The sequence below is a fragment of the Saccopteryx leptura genome, chromosome 12, assembly GCF_036850995.1.
Source record: "Saccopteryx leptura isolate mSacLep1 chromosome 12, mSacLep1_pri_phased_curated, whole genome shotgun sequence".
NCBI lineage: Eukaryota > Metazoa > Chordata > Mammalia > Chiroptera > Emballonuridae > Saccopteryx > Saccopteryx leptura.
The window spans coordinates 39,214,047-39,226,834 of record NC_089514.1 but is presented as its reverse complement, the minus strand read 5'-3'; the positions used below and the strand labels follow the sequence as shown (position 1 = coordinate 39,226,834).

Genomic DNA, 12,788 nt, shown 5'->3' with positions numbered 1-12,788 from the left:
TGGCCTCTGCCTCAGGCGCTAGAGTGGCTCTGGTCGCAACATGGCGACCCCCAGGATGGGCAGAGCATCGCCCCCTGGTGGGCAGAGCGTCGCCCCCTGGTGGGCGTGCCGGGTGGATCCCGGTCGGGCGCATGCAGGAGTCTGTCTGACTGTTTCTCCCTGTTTCCAGCTTCAGAAAAATGCAAAAAAAACCCCAAACAAACAAAAAAAAAACTGTAAAGGTTAGCCCTGGCCAGTTGGCCCAGCATATGGAAGTCCCGGGTTCAATTCCTGGTCAGGGCACACAGGAGAGGCACCCATCTGCTTCTCCACCCTTCCCCCTCTCCTTTCTGTCTCTCTTCTCCTCCCACAGCCAAGGCTCCATTGGAGCAAAGTTGGCCCTGGGTGCTGAGGTTGGCTCCATGGCCTTCACCTCAGGTGCTAGAATGGCTCCAGCCGCAACAGAGCATCGGCCCCTGGTAGGCATGCTGGGTGGGTCCTGATTGGGCGCATGCCAGAGTCTGACTGCCTCACTGATTCTAATTTTGGAAAAATACAAAAAAAAAAAACTGTAAAGGTTGTATTTTTTATATTAATCATTGCCATTTGTATTTTATCTTTTCTAAATTGTTCATCCCCTTTGCTCCTTTTTCTATAGTAGTTGGGTGTTCAACTTTCGAAAAAATATTTATAAGAACTTTAATATCTGTTATGAACATTTTCCAATTATTTTCTTTGTTTTTAAAACAATTCTGTTTGTAAACTAATGTCTTTTGTAATTTTAGCATTTACATGTATTAAATATTATCACCTTTTTTTAGGTATGAAACCTTTCAAAATCCAAAGAAGAGAAAAAATCAAAGTGGAACAATGTTTCGACCTGGTCAGAAAGTAACTTTAGCATAAAATATACTTCTTTTTTTGTTTTTTTATTAAGTGACTTGTCCCTATGATATAACGGTAAAAATGGTGTCTGTAAATTTATTTTTAATTTAATAAATTTATAAAATCACATATTTGTAAACCTGTGGTTATATAATGATCAGGTTACTTGAGATTAATACTGTATAATAAATTGGGAAATTTACAACAGATTCTGTATCTTATTTCCTATAAGTCTATGTTAAATCCTTAATGCATAATATCGGCCAAATAGTGTACTTTTTTCTCCTTTGAAGAAAAGATAGTAGAGAATGTAATTAAATACATTTCCCAAAACTCATTGACAATGCATATTCAACATCTTTCTTGCATTTGACAAGTTTTATGCTTAGCAACTTCTTGACTGTTTTGGAAATAGACTGTCCTACTATTTACAAGTTCAGTGATCTGTTCTTATATCAGCTAATGTGGCCTTTATACAAAATTCAAATGAATTTAATTACTCCTTCCACCCAAAACAAGAGCATGCCCCCAGTGCACTACATCCAGCTGCAAGGCCAGGGTCCTGAATGATACCCATTCCTCCCCAGCTTCATCATGACTTTATGTCGATATTCATTCATCTGTGAACTATGTTGTCAAGTCAGCCACAGTCAACACAGACTGTATATAGTAATGCCAGAGAGGAGAAAGTTAGGTAAAATATAAATAACATGAGACAGCAAAGAAAAATGTACAGGCAGCAACCATTGCCCTTTCTGCAGCTCATCCCAAGGCCTTGGCTGGTAATTTTTACTTCTGTCTTATTACATGTTCCCTGACTTCAGCCAACACCTGTGGATTAGAGTCCTTTGCCAGGTAGGATCTTCTAATCCTCATTCCCATCTGTCCGTTGGTGGCCTGCCTAAGATCACGAAGTCCCCCATTAAACTACTGTAAGTCTCCACTAGTACCCAGATCCCCTGTTGTGTAGCAGCCACTCTGCTCACTCAGCCGACACGTGCCTCCCTTTCTAAACCGCTGGAATCGGCAGCGTTCCCCTTCTAGAGGCATTCCTCCTTCGTTTCCCTCCAAGCAAAGTCAGTCATGGAATAGAGCAAAGATTTGGGGGTCACTATTAGGTAATAACTGAGAAGTGTCATTCCCTGCACTTTGGTCCCCAGATCCTTGTGTTAATTTAAGGTCACAGTCCCTGGCTCACAGTGTATCAGTCCTCCAACCTCATGAAGACTTCTCTCTGCAAAAGGCCAGCTGTTTCAGGATGGTGGGTGTTTAAGTCCAATGAATTCCAAGAGCAGCCCACCACCTTACTGTTCACTGTAAAGGGAGTTTCATGATCAGAAACAAGTCTCATAGGATAGCATAACAGAAAAGTTGTAGTGAGTCCGGGAAAGATGGTATTGGCAGAAGTTTGAAGGACAAAGCAAATCCCATTCCAGAATGTCCAAGGAGAACACATTGGCGCCTCCTCTGACAGAAGAGGAGCAAATGCACACCAGGCACACACTGCTCTCCGCTGCACCTACATGGAGGGTCAACACTGACAAGTAGGCTGTCGAGATAGAGGTCATGGAGTCCATCCGAGTACTAAAAGCACACATAGGCACAGGCACCTTCTCACTCCTGCGCTGAGCCCAAGAACTCCGGCTACACCTTTACCAGCCCTCCTGGTGGCCGGTTTTCCGTGATGCTCTTTCCAAACCTCTGATCCACTGATTAAATCATTTGCCACTGTCTAGGAATCAGTATAGATTTTATATCAGACATCTCTGCCTCATGGCAAAATGGAAGAGACACGTTGCTCAGAAAATCAGCTCCTCACTTTCCCCACAGAGTGCCTAGCCAAGAGACCCCTCAAGTAGGGGTCCCACTAACGTTGTCCTCCCAACCTCAGGTGCCCTGCCACTCTGAGGTGCCAAGGCCACTCTGGTCCCACTCGATAGACTTGCTGCAGAAGGCTCGGGAAAGAGCAGGCAACTGCAAGGGGAGGTGGAGCAGCTGACAATTGCAGGCAAATCTCAAGGAGCTGGGGCCCTTTTACAGAGCTGCCCTCAGTTACAAGTGGGAGGAATTTGACCCTTATCCACAGGTTGACCCCTCCCACACACACCCAAGCACAGTAAACACAGCCACAAACAGTGAACAGAGTGGTAGCCCCAGACAGGGAGCCTCGGGCTGGTTACAATGTCTGACATCAGCCCATACCCGAACCCCACACAAGGACCCAGAACCAACACAACCATGTTGGAGGAAAGCCAAAGCACCGAGTGACTTTCTGTTCCCGTCCTGAGGAAGTCGAGGTCGAGACCAAGCACACATGACTGAAAGCAGACACATCCAGGGCAGGCCCAAGGATGTGGATGCTGGGCCCTGCTGGAGCTTTCTGCAGGTCAGGAGTCAGACAGCAGATGGTGTGGTGTTATGTCTCAGAAAGGGCGAGAGAAAACTAATCAGTTTTGCAAAACTAAATAATAAAATTGTACACTGTATTCTGCTTGTTAGGATTTTATGCAAGGTGACATATTTCTGCTTAATAAATTGGATAGCTGATCTCTCCAAGGCACCTCAATCCTGAGAGATTGGGGTTCACCACTTGCAGTATTGTTGCTGCCTCATTCCTTTGTGGCTCCTTTTCATGAAACCCTGAATATTAACAACACAACCAATAGTGGGTTTCAGACCACACCAGCATAAGACCCGACCTCACAAGGGCACACCCAAAGGGGGAGTCAAGCAGGCACCACACCCTGCTGGGATAAGTCCACCCCAGGGAACTGACACAGTGACCAAGGCTAACCCTAAGAGCCAGCCAGCTGGAAAGGTTAACTCCACCCACAAAAGGGTCAACAGCATACAAGACTCATAAACAATAGTAGGGCACATATAACCCACAAGAAACATTCCTAGAGCAAGGATCCCAGGTGGCCTGGAGGTTTGTACCACTGAGCCCAACATGACAACTTCCTCATAAAGACATCACAACAAGTTTGGGAGTCAGAGAAGAGCTACTTAATACACAAACAAATGGTCAAAGAAATATTCACCAAATAAAATGAGAATTAAATAGAATTAAATAAATTGGAAGCAACCAAACTACCAGATGCAGAATATAAAACCTCTGAGACAACATTAAGCGAAATAACATCCACATCATAGGGGTATCTGAAGAAGAGAGAAAACAAGGATAGAGAACCTGTATGAAGAAATTATAGCTGAAAATTTCCCTAACCTGGTGAAGGAAAAAGTCACATAAATTCAGGAAGCACAGAGAGTCCCAATAAAGATGAACCCAAAAAAGGCCCACACCAAGACACATTATAATTAAAATGAAAAGGATTCAAGACGAAGAAAGAATATTAAAAGCTGTAAGAAAAAAGCAACCAATTACCTACAAAGGAGCCCCTAAAAGGCTGTCATCTGATTTTTCAACAGAAACACTTCAGGCCAGAAAGAACTGGCAGGAAATATTCGAAGTGATGAAAAACAAAGACGTGAGAGCCATACAACAACTGTGTACGTTACACATTATCCAATAAAAGTTTGGTGTTGTGCCTGCCCAGGAGGTGGCGCAGTGGGTAGAGCATCGGACGGGGATGCCAAGGACCCAGGTTCGAGACCCCGAGGTCGCCAGCTTGAGCACGGGCTCATCGGTTTGAGCAAAAACCCACCAACTTGATCCCAAGGTCGCTGGCTCCAACAAGGGGCTACTCGGTCTGCTGAAGGCCCGCAGTCAAGGCACATATGAGAAAGCAATCAATGAACAACTAAGGTGTCGCAACGCGCAATGAAAAACTAATGATTGATGCTTCTCATCTTCTCCGTTCCTGTCTGTCTGTCCCTGTCTATCCCTCTCTCTGACTCACTCTGTCTCTGTAAAAAATAAATAAATAATTTTTTTTTTTTTTTTTTTTTTTTACAGAGTCAGAGAGAGGGATAGATAGGGACAGATGGACAGAAAGGGAGAGAGATGAGAAGCATCAATCATTAGTTTTTCGTTGCGTATTGCGACACCCTAGTTGTTCATTGATTGCTTTCTCATATGTGCCTTGACTGCAGGCCTTCAGCAGACCGAGTAACCCCTTGCCTGAGCCAGCGACCTTGAGTCCAAGCTAGTGAGCTTTTTGCTCAAACCAGATGAGCCTGCGCTCAAGCTGGCGACCTCGGGGTCTTGAACCTGGGTCTTCAGCATCCCAGTCCGATGCTCTATCCACTGCGCCACCGCCTGGTCAGGCAAAAAAATAAATAAATAATTTGGTGTGATCAGCTGTGATTGGCTCCTGCCACCTGCAACCATGAACATGAGTGGTAGGAAATGAATGGATTGTAATACATGAGAATGTTTTATATTTTTAACATTATTTTTTTTAAAGAGCAACTTTTTTTTTTATTTTTTACAGAGTCAGAGAGAGAGTCAGTGAGGGATAAACAGAGACAGACAGGAACAGAGAGATGAGAAGCATCAATCATTAGTTTTTCGTTGCATGCTGCAACACCTTAGTTGTTCATTAATTGCTTTCTCATATGTGCCTTGACCGTGGGCCTTCAGCAGACCGAGTAAATCCTTGCTTGAACCAGAGACCTTGGGTCCAAGCTGGTGAATTTTTGCTCAAACCAGATGAGCCCGCGCTCCAAGCTGGCGGCCTCGGGGTCTCAAACCTGGATCTTCCGCATCCCAGTTCGACGCTCTATCCACTGTGCCACTACCTGGTCAGGCACGTATTTTTTTAATTAAAGATTTGTCTGCGAGCCAGATGCAGCCATCAAAAGAGCCACCACATCTGGCTCATGAGCCATAGGTTCCCGCTCCCTTCATTAGCATAACAATGGCCCTTCCCAAGCAGGAAGGTGATTAGCAATTTTATAGACCAGCGCTGCCTTGGACCAGCACGGCTCCAAATAACGGTGCGGAATTGAGGAAACACACTTGTCAAAACAAAACCGATGGGACTGGGAGGACTCTTCAAACTGCCTGGCAGTATCTGAGTGCCTCACAGCCCCAGTTCACTTTATTATATAGACCTATGCAAATCAAGGACCCTGATACAAAGTTGCACATCAACTGCTAAGACAGGAACTCTCCCAAGGCAAAAACAGGATACATTAGTGAAATTTACAAACAAAGAGTCAGAGGAAGGGCATGTATATTGCTTCCTGTAACCGGAGGAAGAAAGTGGAATGGGTGCAAATACTCAGCATCAAAGTCAAATATGGAGATGGAGGGGGGAGAACTTAGCCCCCTGCCAAGCCTCGAATCTATAATGGCTTTTTGCCATTAACGGTCCACAACATATCCCCCTTTTCTTTTTAATTTGTGTGCTGAGATTTGCACACATCTGATTTTCTAATTTGGAGGCAGACGGAAAAAATACAGAACACAAAATTAGTATAGCCAATGCTAACAGATACCCAAAACAAGTATACTAATACATCACAGTGATTAAAGCCTTTAAGCAAACTCTTTAAGCTAATAATACAACAAGAATCTATAAAAGAGTAATGTCCTTAAAGTGTTCACCAAGTCCAAGTTGGCACCAACACCATTCCAAATCTCTGCAAATGCAACCCAACCCCAGTTCAGTCCAACAAAAACTGTCACAGGAGCAGGAGTCCAGGAAAAGTCCACATTCAGGAGAGTCCACATGGCACTGGAATTGCTGTCGCACTTCCACACTCTGCAGTTAGCGTCAAAGTCCCAATGACAGCTGCTCCCAGCTGGCAATGACCCAGGTAGACTGGAAAAGCCATCCGTAGCACACATGAAGACGGAGCTTCTGTTTTCTTTAAACTGGAAAGATGAACCCAGGGGTCCTATACTCGAGCTTTACAGCCATGGGGTGGTGAGGAGAACCTTGGGATACACTAAGCTGGGTGGCAGAGGTAAATTTCTAAGTTGGCAAAAAAGGAAAAAAGGAGCTCTGAATTAGGAGTAGGTCCTAGCCTAAAATATGAGTGGGGCATTAAGGCAGGAGGAATAAAGGAAAGACTATATATTAAACAAAGCAGCAGAAAACAGGACTATCAATACCCACAACAGAGATCTTCTAGGGAAGAATAAAAAACCTGAATACTCAGGCAAGACATAGTTAAATGGCCCCTGTGTAAATGAGACCAGTCTACCGGCTACTTGGAAGAAATACCCTAGACTCGTACACAGTGTCGTAGATGGGGCCGACGGCCCTGGGCACCTTTTAGCCTTCAGTGGCAAATCCCAGTATTCTGGGCAAGGTTAGGTCACAGGTGGCTGGAGCAGGGCTGGAAGAGACTGAACCCTCCCTTAGAGGAGTGAGGGGGAAGCCTACCTTCCAGTGTGTCCCTTCTTCCTCACAGCAAAGGCATGTAAGCCTGGCAGGCTTTGGCTCAAATGACCATCCTTTCCACTATTGAAGCAGGGCCCTGATGAAGTTCCAGTTGGAGCATTGGAGCCTCTGAGGGCGTATGCCAAGAGCTAGTATTTTACCTGATCTCCTTTGGGCTTTTTTGGCCTCCTGGTACCTTAAAAGCCATGCTCAGAAGATCTCGCTGAGGGGCTTGAGAGTCCCTATCTGCCTATATATCTGGAGCTATTCAGAAAAGAACAAAACAGTGTTATTAGCTGGAATCAAATAAAAAAAAAAAAGGGGTAGTAGTTTGCAGGACAAAAAATTTGGCATCTCTTGTACATCAGCATTCAAAAGAAACTGTTTGAAGTAAAAAGCATAACAGGGTAGACCTGCAGGAGCTCCAGGACATGACTCCCCCCCCCCTTTCTTATTATTTACAATTGAATCTTCAAGCAAGTGTTAAGCACACTTTACAATATTTTGACTTCAAATATTGCAAGAAATTCTTGACTTTGTTAACTTTTAACAAAAATAGAGTAAATGCACCTTCAAGCAACATTCCCACTTATCAAAACACCCCCTTAATATTAATTAATAGGCACCTTAAAGAGTACATATCAAAACTGAAAAATCCCAGTGTGATCTTCATTATTCTCCTATAGTAAAAAAAAAATCTTGACACTTTTATTATGTAAATCTATGCTGCTTCAAGCCTTTCACTTGCAGCCTGGAGCAGCCTGGCCAAACCAGCAAGTCTTTGGGATCCAAAATGAGCACGCTTTATTTATTCCAAACAAAATTATATTTATATAGGGAAATGAAATTATCCCCATTTTGTTTTCAATACTAGAGCTGGCACTTCCAAAACTATTATCATCATTACTTTTCATGTAAGAACTTAATTCAGGCCTTATAAACAAAAACACTTAGACATTATACAAAGACTTCACATACAATCACACAAATCAAGAGTGAAACCCGAGGTTTTAGAGATTAAACTATGGCCTGCTTGATCTTAACTAGGGCTACCTTAATAGGAACGTAATAAGGATATATACTAAACAGAGATCTCTCTTGAAAAATCTCAAGACGGCCGTATGAGATTTCTGTTCAGCAACACCCAAATAAGGCCACCCTTTCGCCCTCTTTTCAAGCAATGGAGCAGAAAGGAAATAAAATGATCTAAAACATTAAAAAAATTAGATAATAATAATTGAGAAAGGGAAGAGAGCATAGTAAGTCTTATGCAATTGCTCTTGTGAAGTGAGTCTCTCATCTAGAATCATAGTGTCTCACCAGTCGTTCAGGGATCCACCGAGAAGCTTCAGCAGACCTAGGAAAAACACACACATATCCTCGGCCCCATAAGAGAACAGGGTCTGGCCCTTGCCAGATTCCTGTGAGTGGGTCCCTCCATCGCACTTCAGGGAAGGCTTTTCTTGCAGGGTTCCAGAGTCTCTCTGCTGCTGAATGACCCTGTACATCAGTATTAAAGAAACTTAAAGTAAAAAGAGCATGACAAAGAAGATTTGCAGGAGTTTCCTACTTAAGATGCTATTTGGCTCCTAACTCTGAACACACCTCACAATGCACTAACCAAATCAGTAAGTCTTAAGGATCTACATTCTATTCTATTTAAATTTGAATGAGCGCTCCTTACAAGTTCCAAAAACATTTTATTTTTTCTAAATGTTAGAACCAGCATTTCCAACCTTTGCATGCAAAAACAAACTTAATTCAGGCCTTAAAAACAGACACATTTTGACATTAAACAAAGACTAAACAAACAAGAATTAGACGAACCAGACAAACCAGAGAGAAACCCGGGATTTCAGAGCATATCCAGATTAGAAAGATGCCTGCCTGTTATTAGTCAGGGCATTTTCTAACAGAGGGACTGAAGGATGTGACTAAACAAAATCTCCCTGAGAAAATTTGCTCTCAGCAGCTGCTGGGATATTTCCTATAGTCAGATCCAACACAGGTCCCCTGCCTCAACCTCCAGGCAAAGAACAAGAAAGAAACAAAATGATGGCTCAGAAGATTGTAGCCAAAACATTAAAGAAAATCAGACCATGACAGGAAAAGCTGTAACTTTCCTAATACTTGAATCTCCTATCCATTCTCAAATTCTATAGTTGCTGTAGAATGGTGGCTCAGGCTGACTATGCTGAGATTTTTCTCCTACCTCAACAGCTCCTTCATGAAAGTCCAACTTCCACAGCAAATAATTACCACCGGAGAGACAAGCACAAGCAATCACCTTCCAGTCATTTGGGGGAAGAGCCTTTGCCCTAATAGAATCTAATAAACCAAGTGAAAAAGGGGAAGTAGGCCCATACTGAACACAAGCAAGTTTAAGCTCTTTCAGAGTTTTAAAAGGTACAGGTTTATGTTCTCGCACTAGTCTCCCTGTATCATCCTGTCTTTCTACAACAGGAAAATGAGTAAAGCCATCATTTATTGTTTCTCCTACATTTTGAGCCTGGTAATCAGCCTGATTAGGGAACGGAGGCGCTGAGGGCAGCGGAGGCCCCGCGGCTAAGGCAGCCATAGCCACGGATTTTTCGTCCCCCCTGTCATCCTCAGACTCCAAGTTATCCTCATTTTCACATCCCTCTGTTTCCAGCTCACCCTGATACTCTTCAGACAACGATTTGTCTTCCTACAGAAATATTTCTACATAATCCCTTATTTTTTACCCTATCTGTCCTATAATCTTTTACTCCCAACTACACTTTCCCCAAAAACTTTCTTTATTCACTGTGCGCACTTCACTTTGGGGAGTTCCGTCACCTTCCTTCAGTTTTAGTTTCCTCTTACTCATACTCAAGTCTTCTGTTCAGGCGTCACTTGCCGCGGACCAGCGCGGCTCCAAATAACGGTGCAGAATTGAGGAAACACACTTGTCAAAACAAAACCGATGGGACCGAGAGGACTCTTCAAACTGCCTGGCAGTATCTGAGTGCCTCACAGCCCCAGTTCACTTTATTATATAGACCTATGCAAATCAAGGACCCTGATACAAAGTTGCACATCCAAGGCTAAGACAGGAACTCTCCCAAGGCAAAAACAGGATACATTAGTGAAATTTACAAACAAAGAGTCAGAGGAAGGGCATGTATATTGCTTCCTGCAACCCAAAGAAGGAAGTGGAGTGGGTGCAAATACTCAGCATCAAAGCCAAATATGGAGATGGAGGGGCGAGAACTTAGCCCCCTGCCAAGCCTCAAATCTATAATGGCTTTTTGCCATTAACAGTCCACAACACAGCGCCATTTTTAAGAACAAAAATGAGCAAACTCAAAAGCACAAACTTTATAAACTCATTTGCCCAACACCCTTCCTCTTCCCCTTCTCTCTCTCTTTACCTTTTGCAACCAGTGGCTCAATTGGATCAAGTGTCAGCCCTGAGTGCTGAGGACAGCTAGCTGATTTGAGCATCAGCCCCAGATGGGGGGTGGATCCCAGTCAGGGTGCATGAGGGCGTATAGCTCTCCTCCTCTCACTTAAAAAATATGTCCATACTACCCAGTCTATAGATTCAATGCAATTCCTATTAAAATACCAATAGCATGCTTCACAGATCTAGAACAAATATTCCTAAAATTTATATGGAATCAAAACAGAACCTGAATAGGTTTTGAAATCTTGAAAATAAAGAACAAAGTGGGAGGCCCTGGCCGGTTGGCTCAGTGGTAGAGCGTCGGCCTGGTGTGCATAAGTCCCGGGTTCAATTCCCGGCCAGGGCACACAGGTGAAGCGCCCATCTGCTTCTCCACCCCTCCCCCTCTCCTTCCTCTCTGTCTCTCTCTTCCCCTCCCGCAGCAAGGCTCCATTGGAGCAAAGATGGCCCGGGCGCTGGGGATGGCTCCTTGGCCTCTGCCTCAGGTGCTAGAATGGCTCTGGTTGCGGCAGAGCAACGCCCTGGAGGGGCAGAGCATCACCCCTGGTGGGCGTGCCGGGTGGACCCCGGTCGGGCGCATGCGGGAGTCTGACTGCCTCCCCACTTCCAACTTCAGAAAAATACCAAAAAAAAAAAAAAAAGAACAAAGTGGGAGGTATCACACTATCGACATCAAGCTGTTGTGGACCAAACGTGAGTAATTGTTGATTGGAGCTCAAATTGATTATAAACTTAACGAGCCTTTATTAGCTGGCCCGCGACTGCTAGCTGAGAAACAGCTAACAGCCCCAAGCCTAGGGAGAGAGCAGTATTTAAGGAGATAAATCACAAAGTCATAGCTATTACAATATGTTGTTGTAAGGTACCAAAGGCTACAGAATTAATATTAATATTTTAGAAAGCTTAGAGAACATTTTGTTGATTTGGGCTGGGCTTACAGAGAGGTTTGGTGGATGACCTCTCTGTACTTATGTAAATAGCATAAAACCAATATGGTTGATGGCATTGTGTGGTAAATGCAGAAGAGGAAGGAGTCTTGAATCCTCTGACCTTCCCCCATACCTATGGGGAAATGGGTGAATAGCTAGCCAGGTGTAGAGAGAGAAAAGATTGAATCTTTTCGCCCAGGTGATATTAATGTGTGTTGGGGCGGGCTGTGGGCTGGCAAGATGCTTGTAGCCTGGGGCTTGATTTTTAGGACTAAGCCTTTCCCACCCTTTTTGATGTGGGGTGCTGCAATCCCATCATGCTCCAGATAAGTGACTTTGTATTAGAGTCTTCCCTTTTTTTATGCTGATGGACCATTTACAGGCATTTGTTCCCATGGAAACTACCCCTCCCCTCCTGAAAGCATGTAGTTAATGTATGTATCTCTAATCAAAAGGTATAAACTTATGCCATGATGTCAGATTTTTCCCCTCCCATGTATAATTAAGAGTATATGTTGACCTGTGGTGGCGCAGTGGATAAAGTGTCAACCTGGAAATGCTGAGGTCACTGGTTCGAAACCCTGGGCTTGCCTGGTCAAGGCTCATATGGGAGTTGATGCTTCCAGCTCCTCCCCCCTTCTCTCTCTCTGTCTCTTCTCTCTCTGTCTCTCCCTCTCCTCTCTAAAATGAAAAAAAAAATTAAAAAAAGTATATAAACAGCCCCTGAACTAATTTTGGGAGCTGCACAATTTGGGTCTGTTGCCCAGTGTCAACCATATGCGGCCAGTATATCTAATAAATTTCCTCCTTTAATAAAACTTTCCTTTTTTTTTTTTTTTTGTATTTTTCTGAAGCTGGAAACGGGGAGAGACAGTCAGACAGACTCCCGCATGAGCCCGACCGGGATCCACCCGGCATGCCCACCAGGGGCGACGCTCTGCCCACCAGAGGCGATGCTCTGCCCCTCCGGGGCGTCGCTCTGCTGCGACCAGAGCCACTCTAGCGCCTGGGGCAGAGGCCAAGGAGCCATCCCCAGCGCCCGGGCCATCTTTGCTCCAATGGAGCTTTGGCTGCAGGAGGGGAAGAGAGAGACAGAGAGGAAGGAGGGGGGGGGTGGAGAAGCAAATGGGTGCTTCTCCTATGTGCCCTGGCCGGGAATCGAACCCGGGTCCCCCGCACGCCAGGCCGACGCTTTACTGCTGAGCCAACTGGCCAGGGCTAATAAAACTTTTCAAAAACTTATTTGGACTACGTGACTTTACTAAAACCCGC

General features: G+C 44.4%; 2 protein-coding genes and 1 long non-coding RNA gene across 7 annotated transcripts in view; 2 read left to right on the top strand and 1 right to left on the bottom strand.

The window, feature by feature from the left end:
• The window catches only part of PEX1 (peroxisomal biogenesis factor 1), a 67,685-nt gene extending 66,614 nt beyond the window's left edge, over positions 1-1,071 (top strand). For all 3 annotated transcript variants that reach the window (XM_066354367.1, XM_066354366.1, XM_066354365.1), the window contains exon 24: positions 801-1,071. In XM_066354367.1, coding sequence (XP_066210464.1) covers positions 801-885 — 85 coding nt within the window. In that variant the 3' untranslated portion in view covers positions 886-1,071. The remainder of the gene's footprint in view (positions 1-800) is intronic.
• LOC136384220 (calaxin-like) overlaps positions 1-12,788 on the top strand; it is a 154,064-nt gene that overhangs the window by 90,961 nt on the left and 50,315 nt on the right. The gene's annotated exons all lie outside the window — the stretch shown is intronic.
• Positions 1-12,788, bottom strand: part of LOC136384221 (uncharacterized) — a 33,937-nt gene that overhangs the window by 9,725 nt on the left and 11,424 nt on the right. The window lies entirely within an intron of this gene.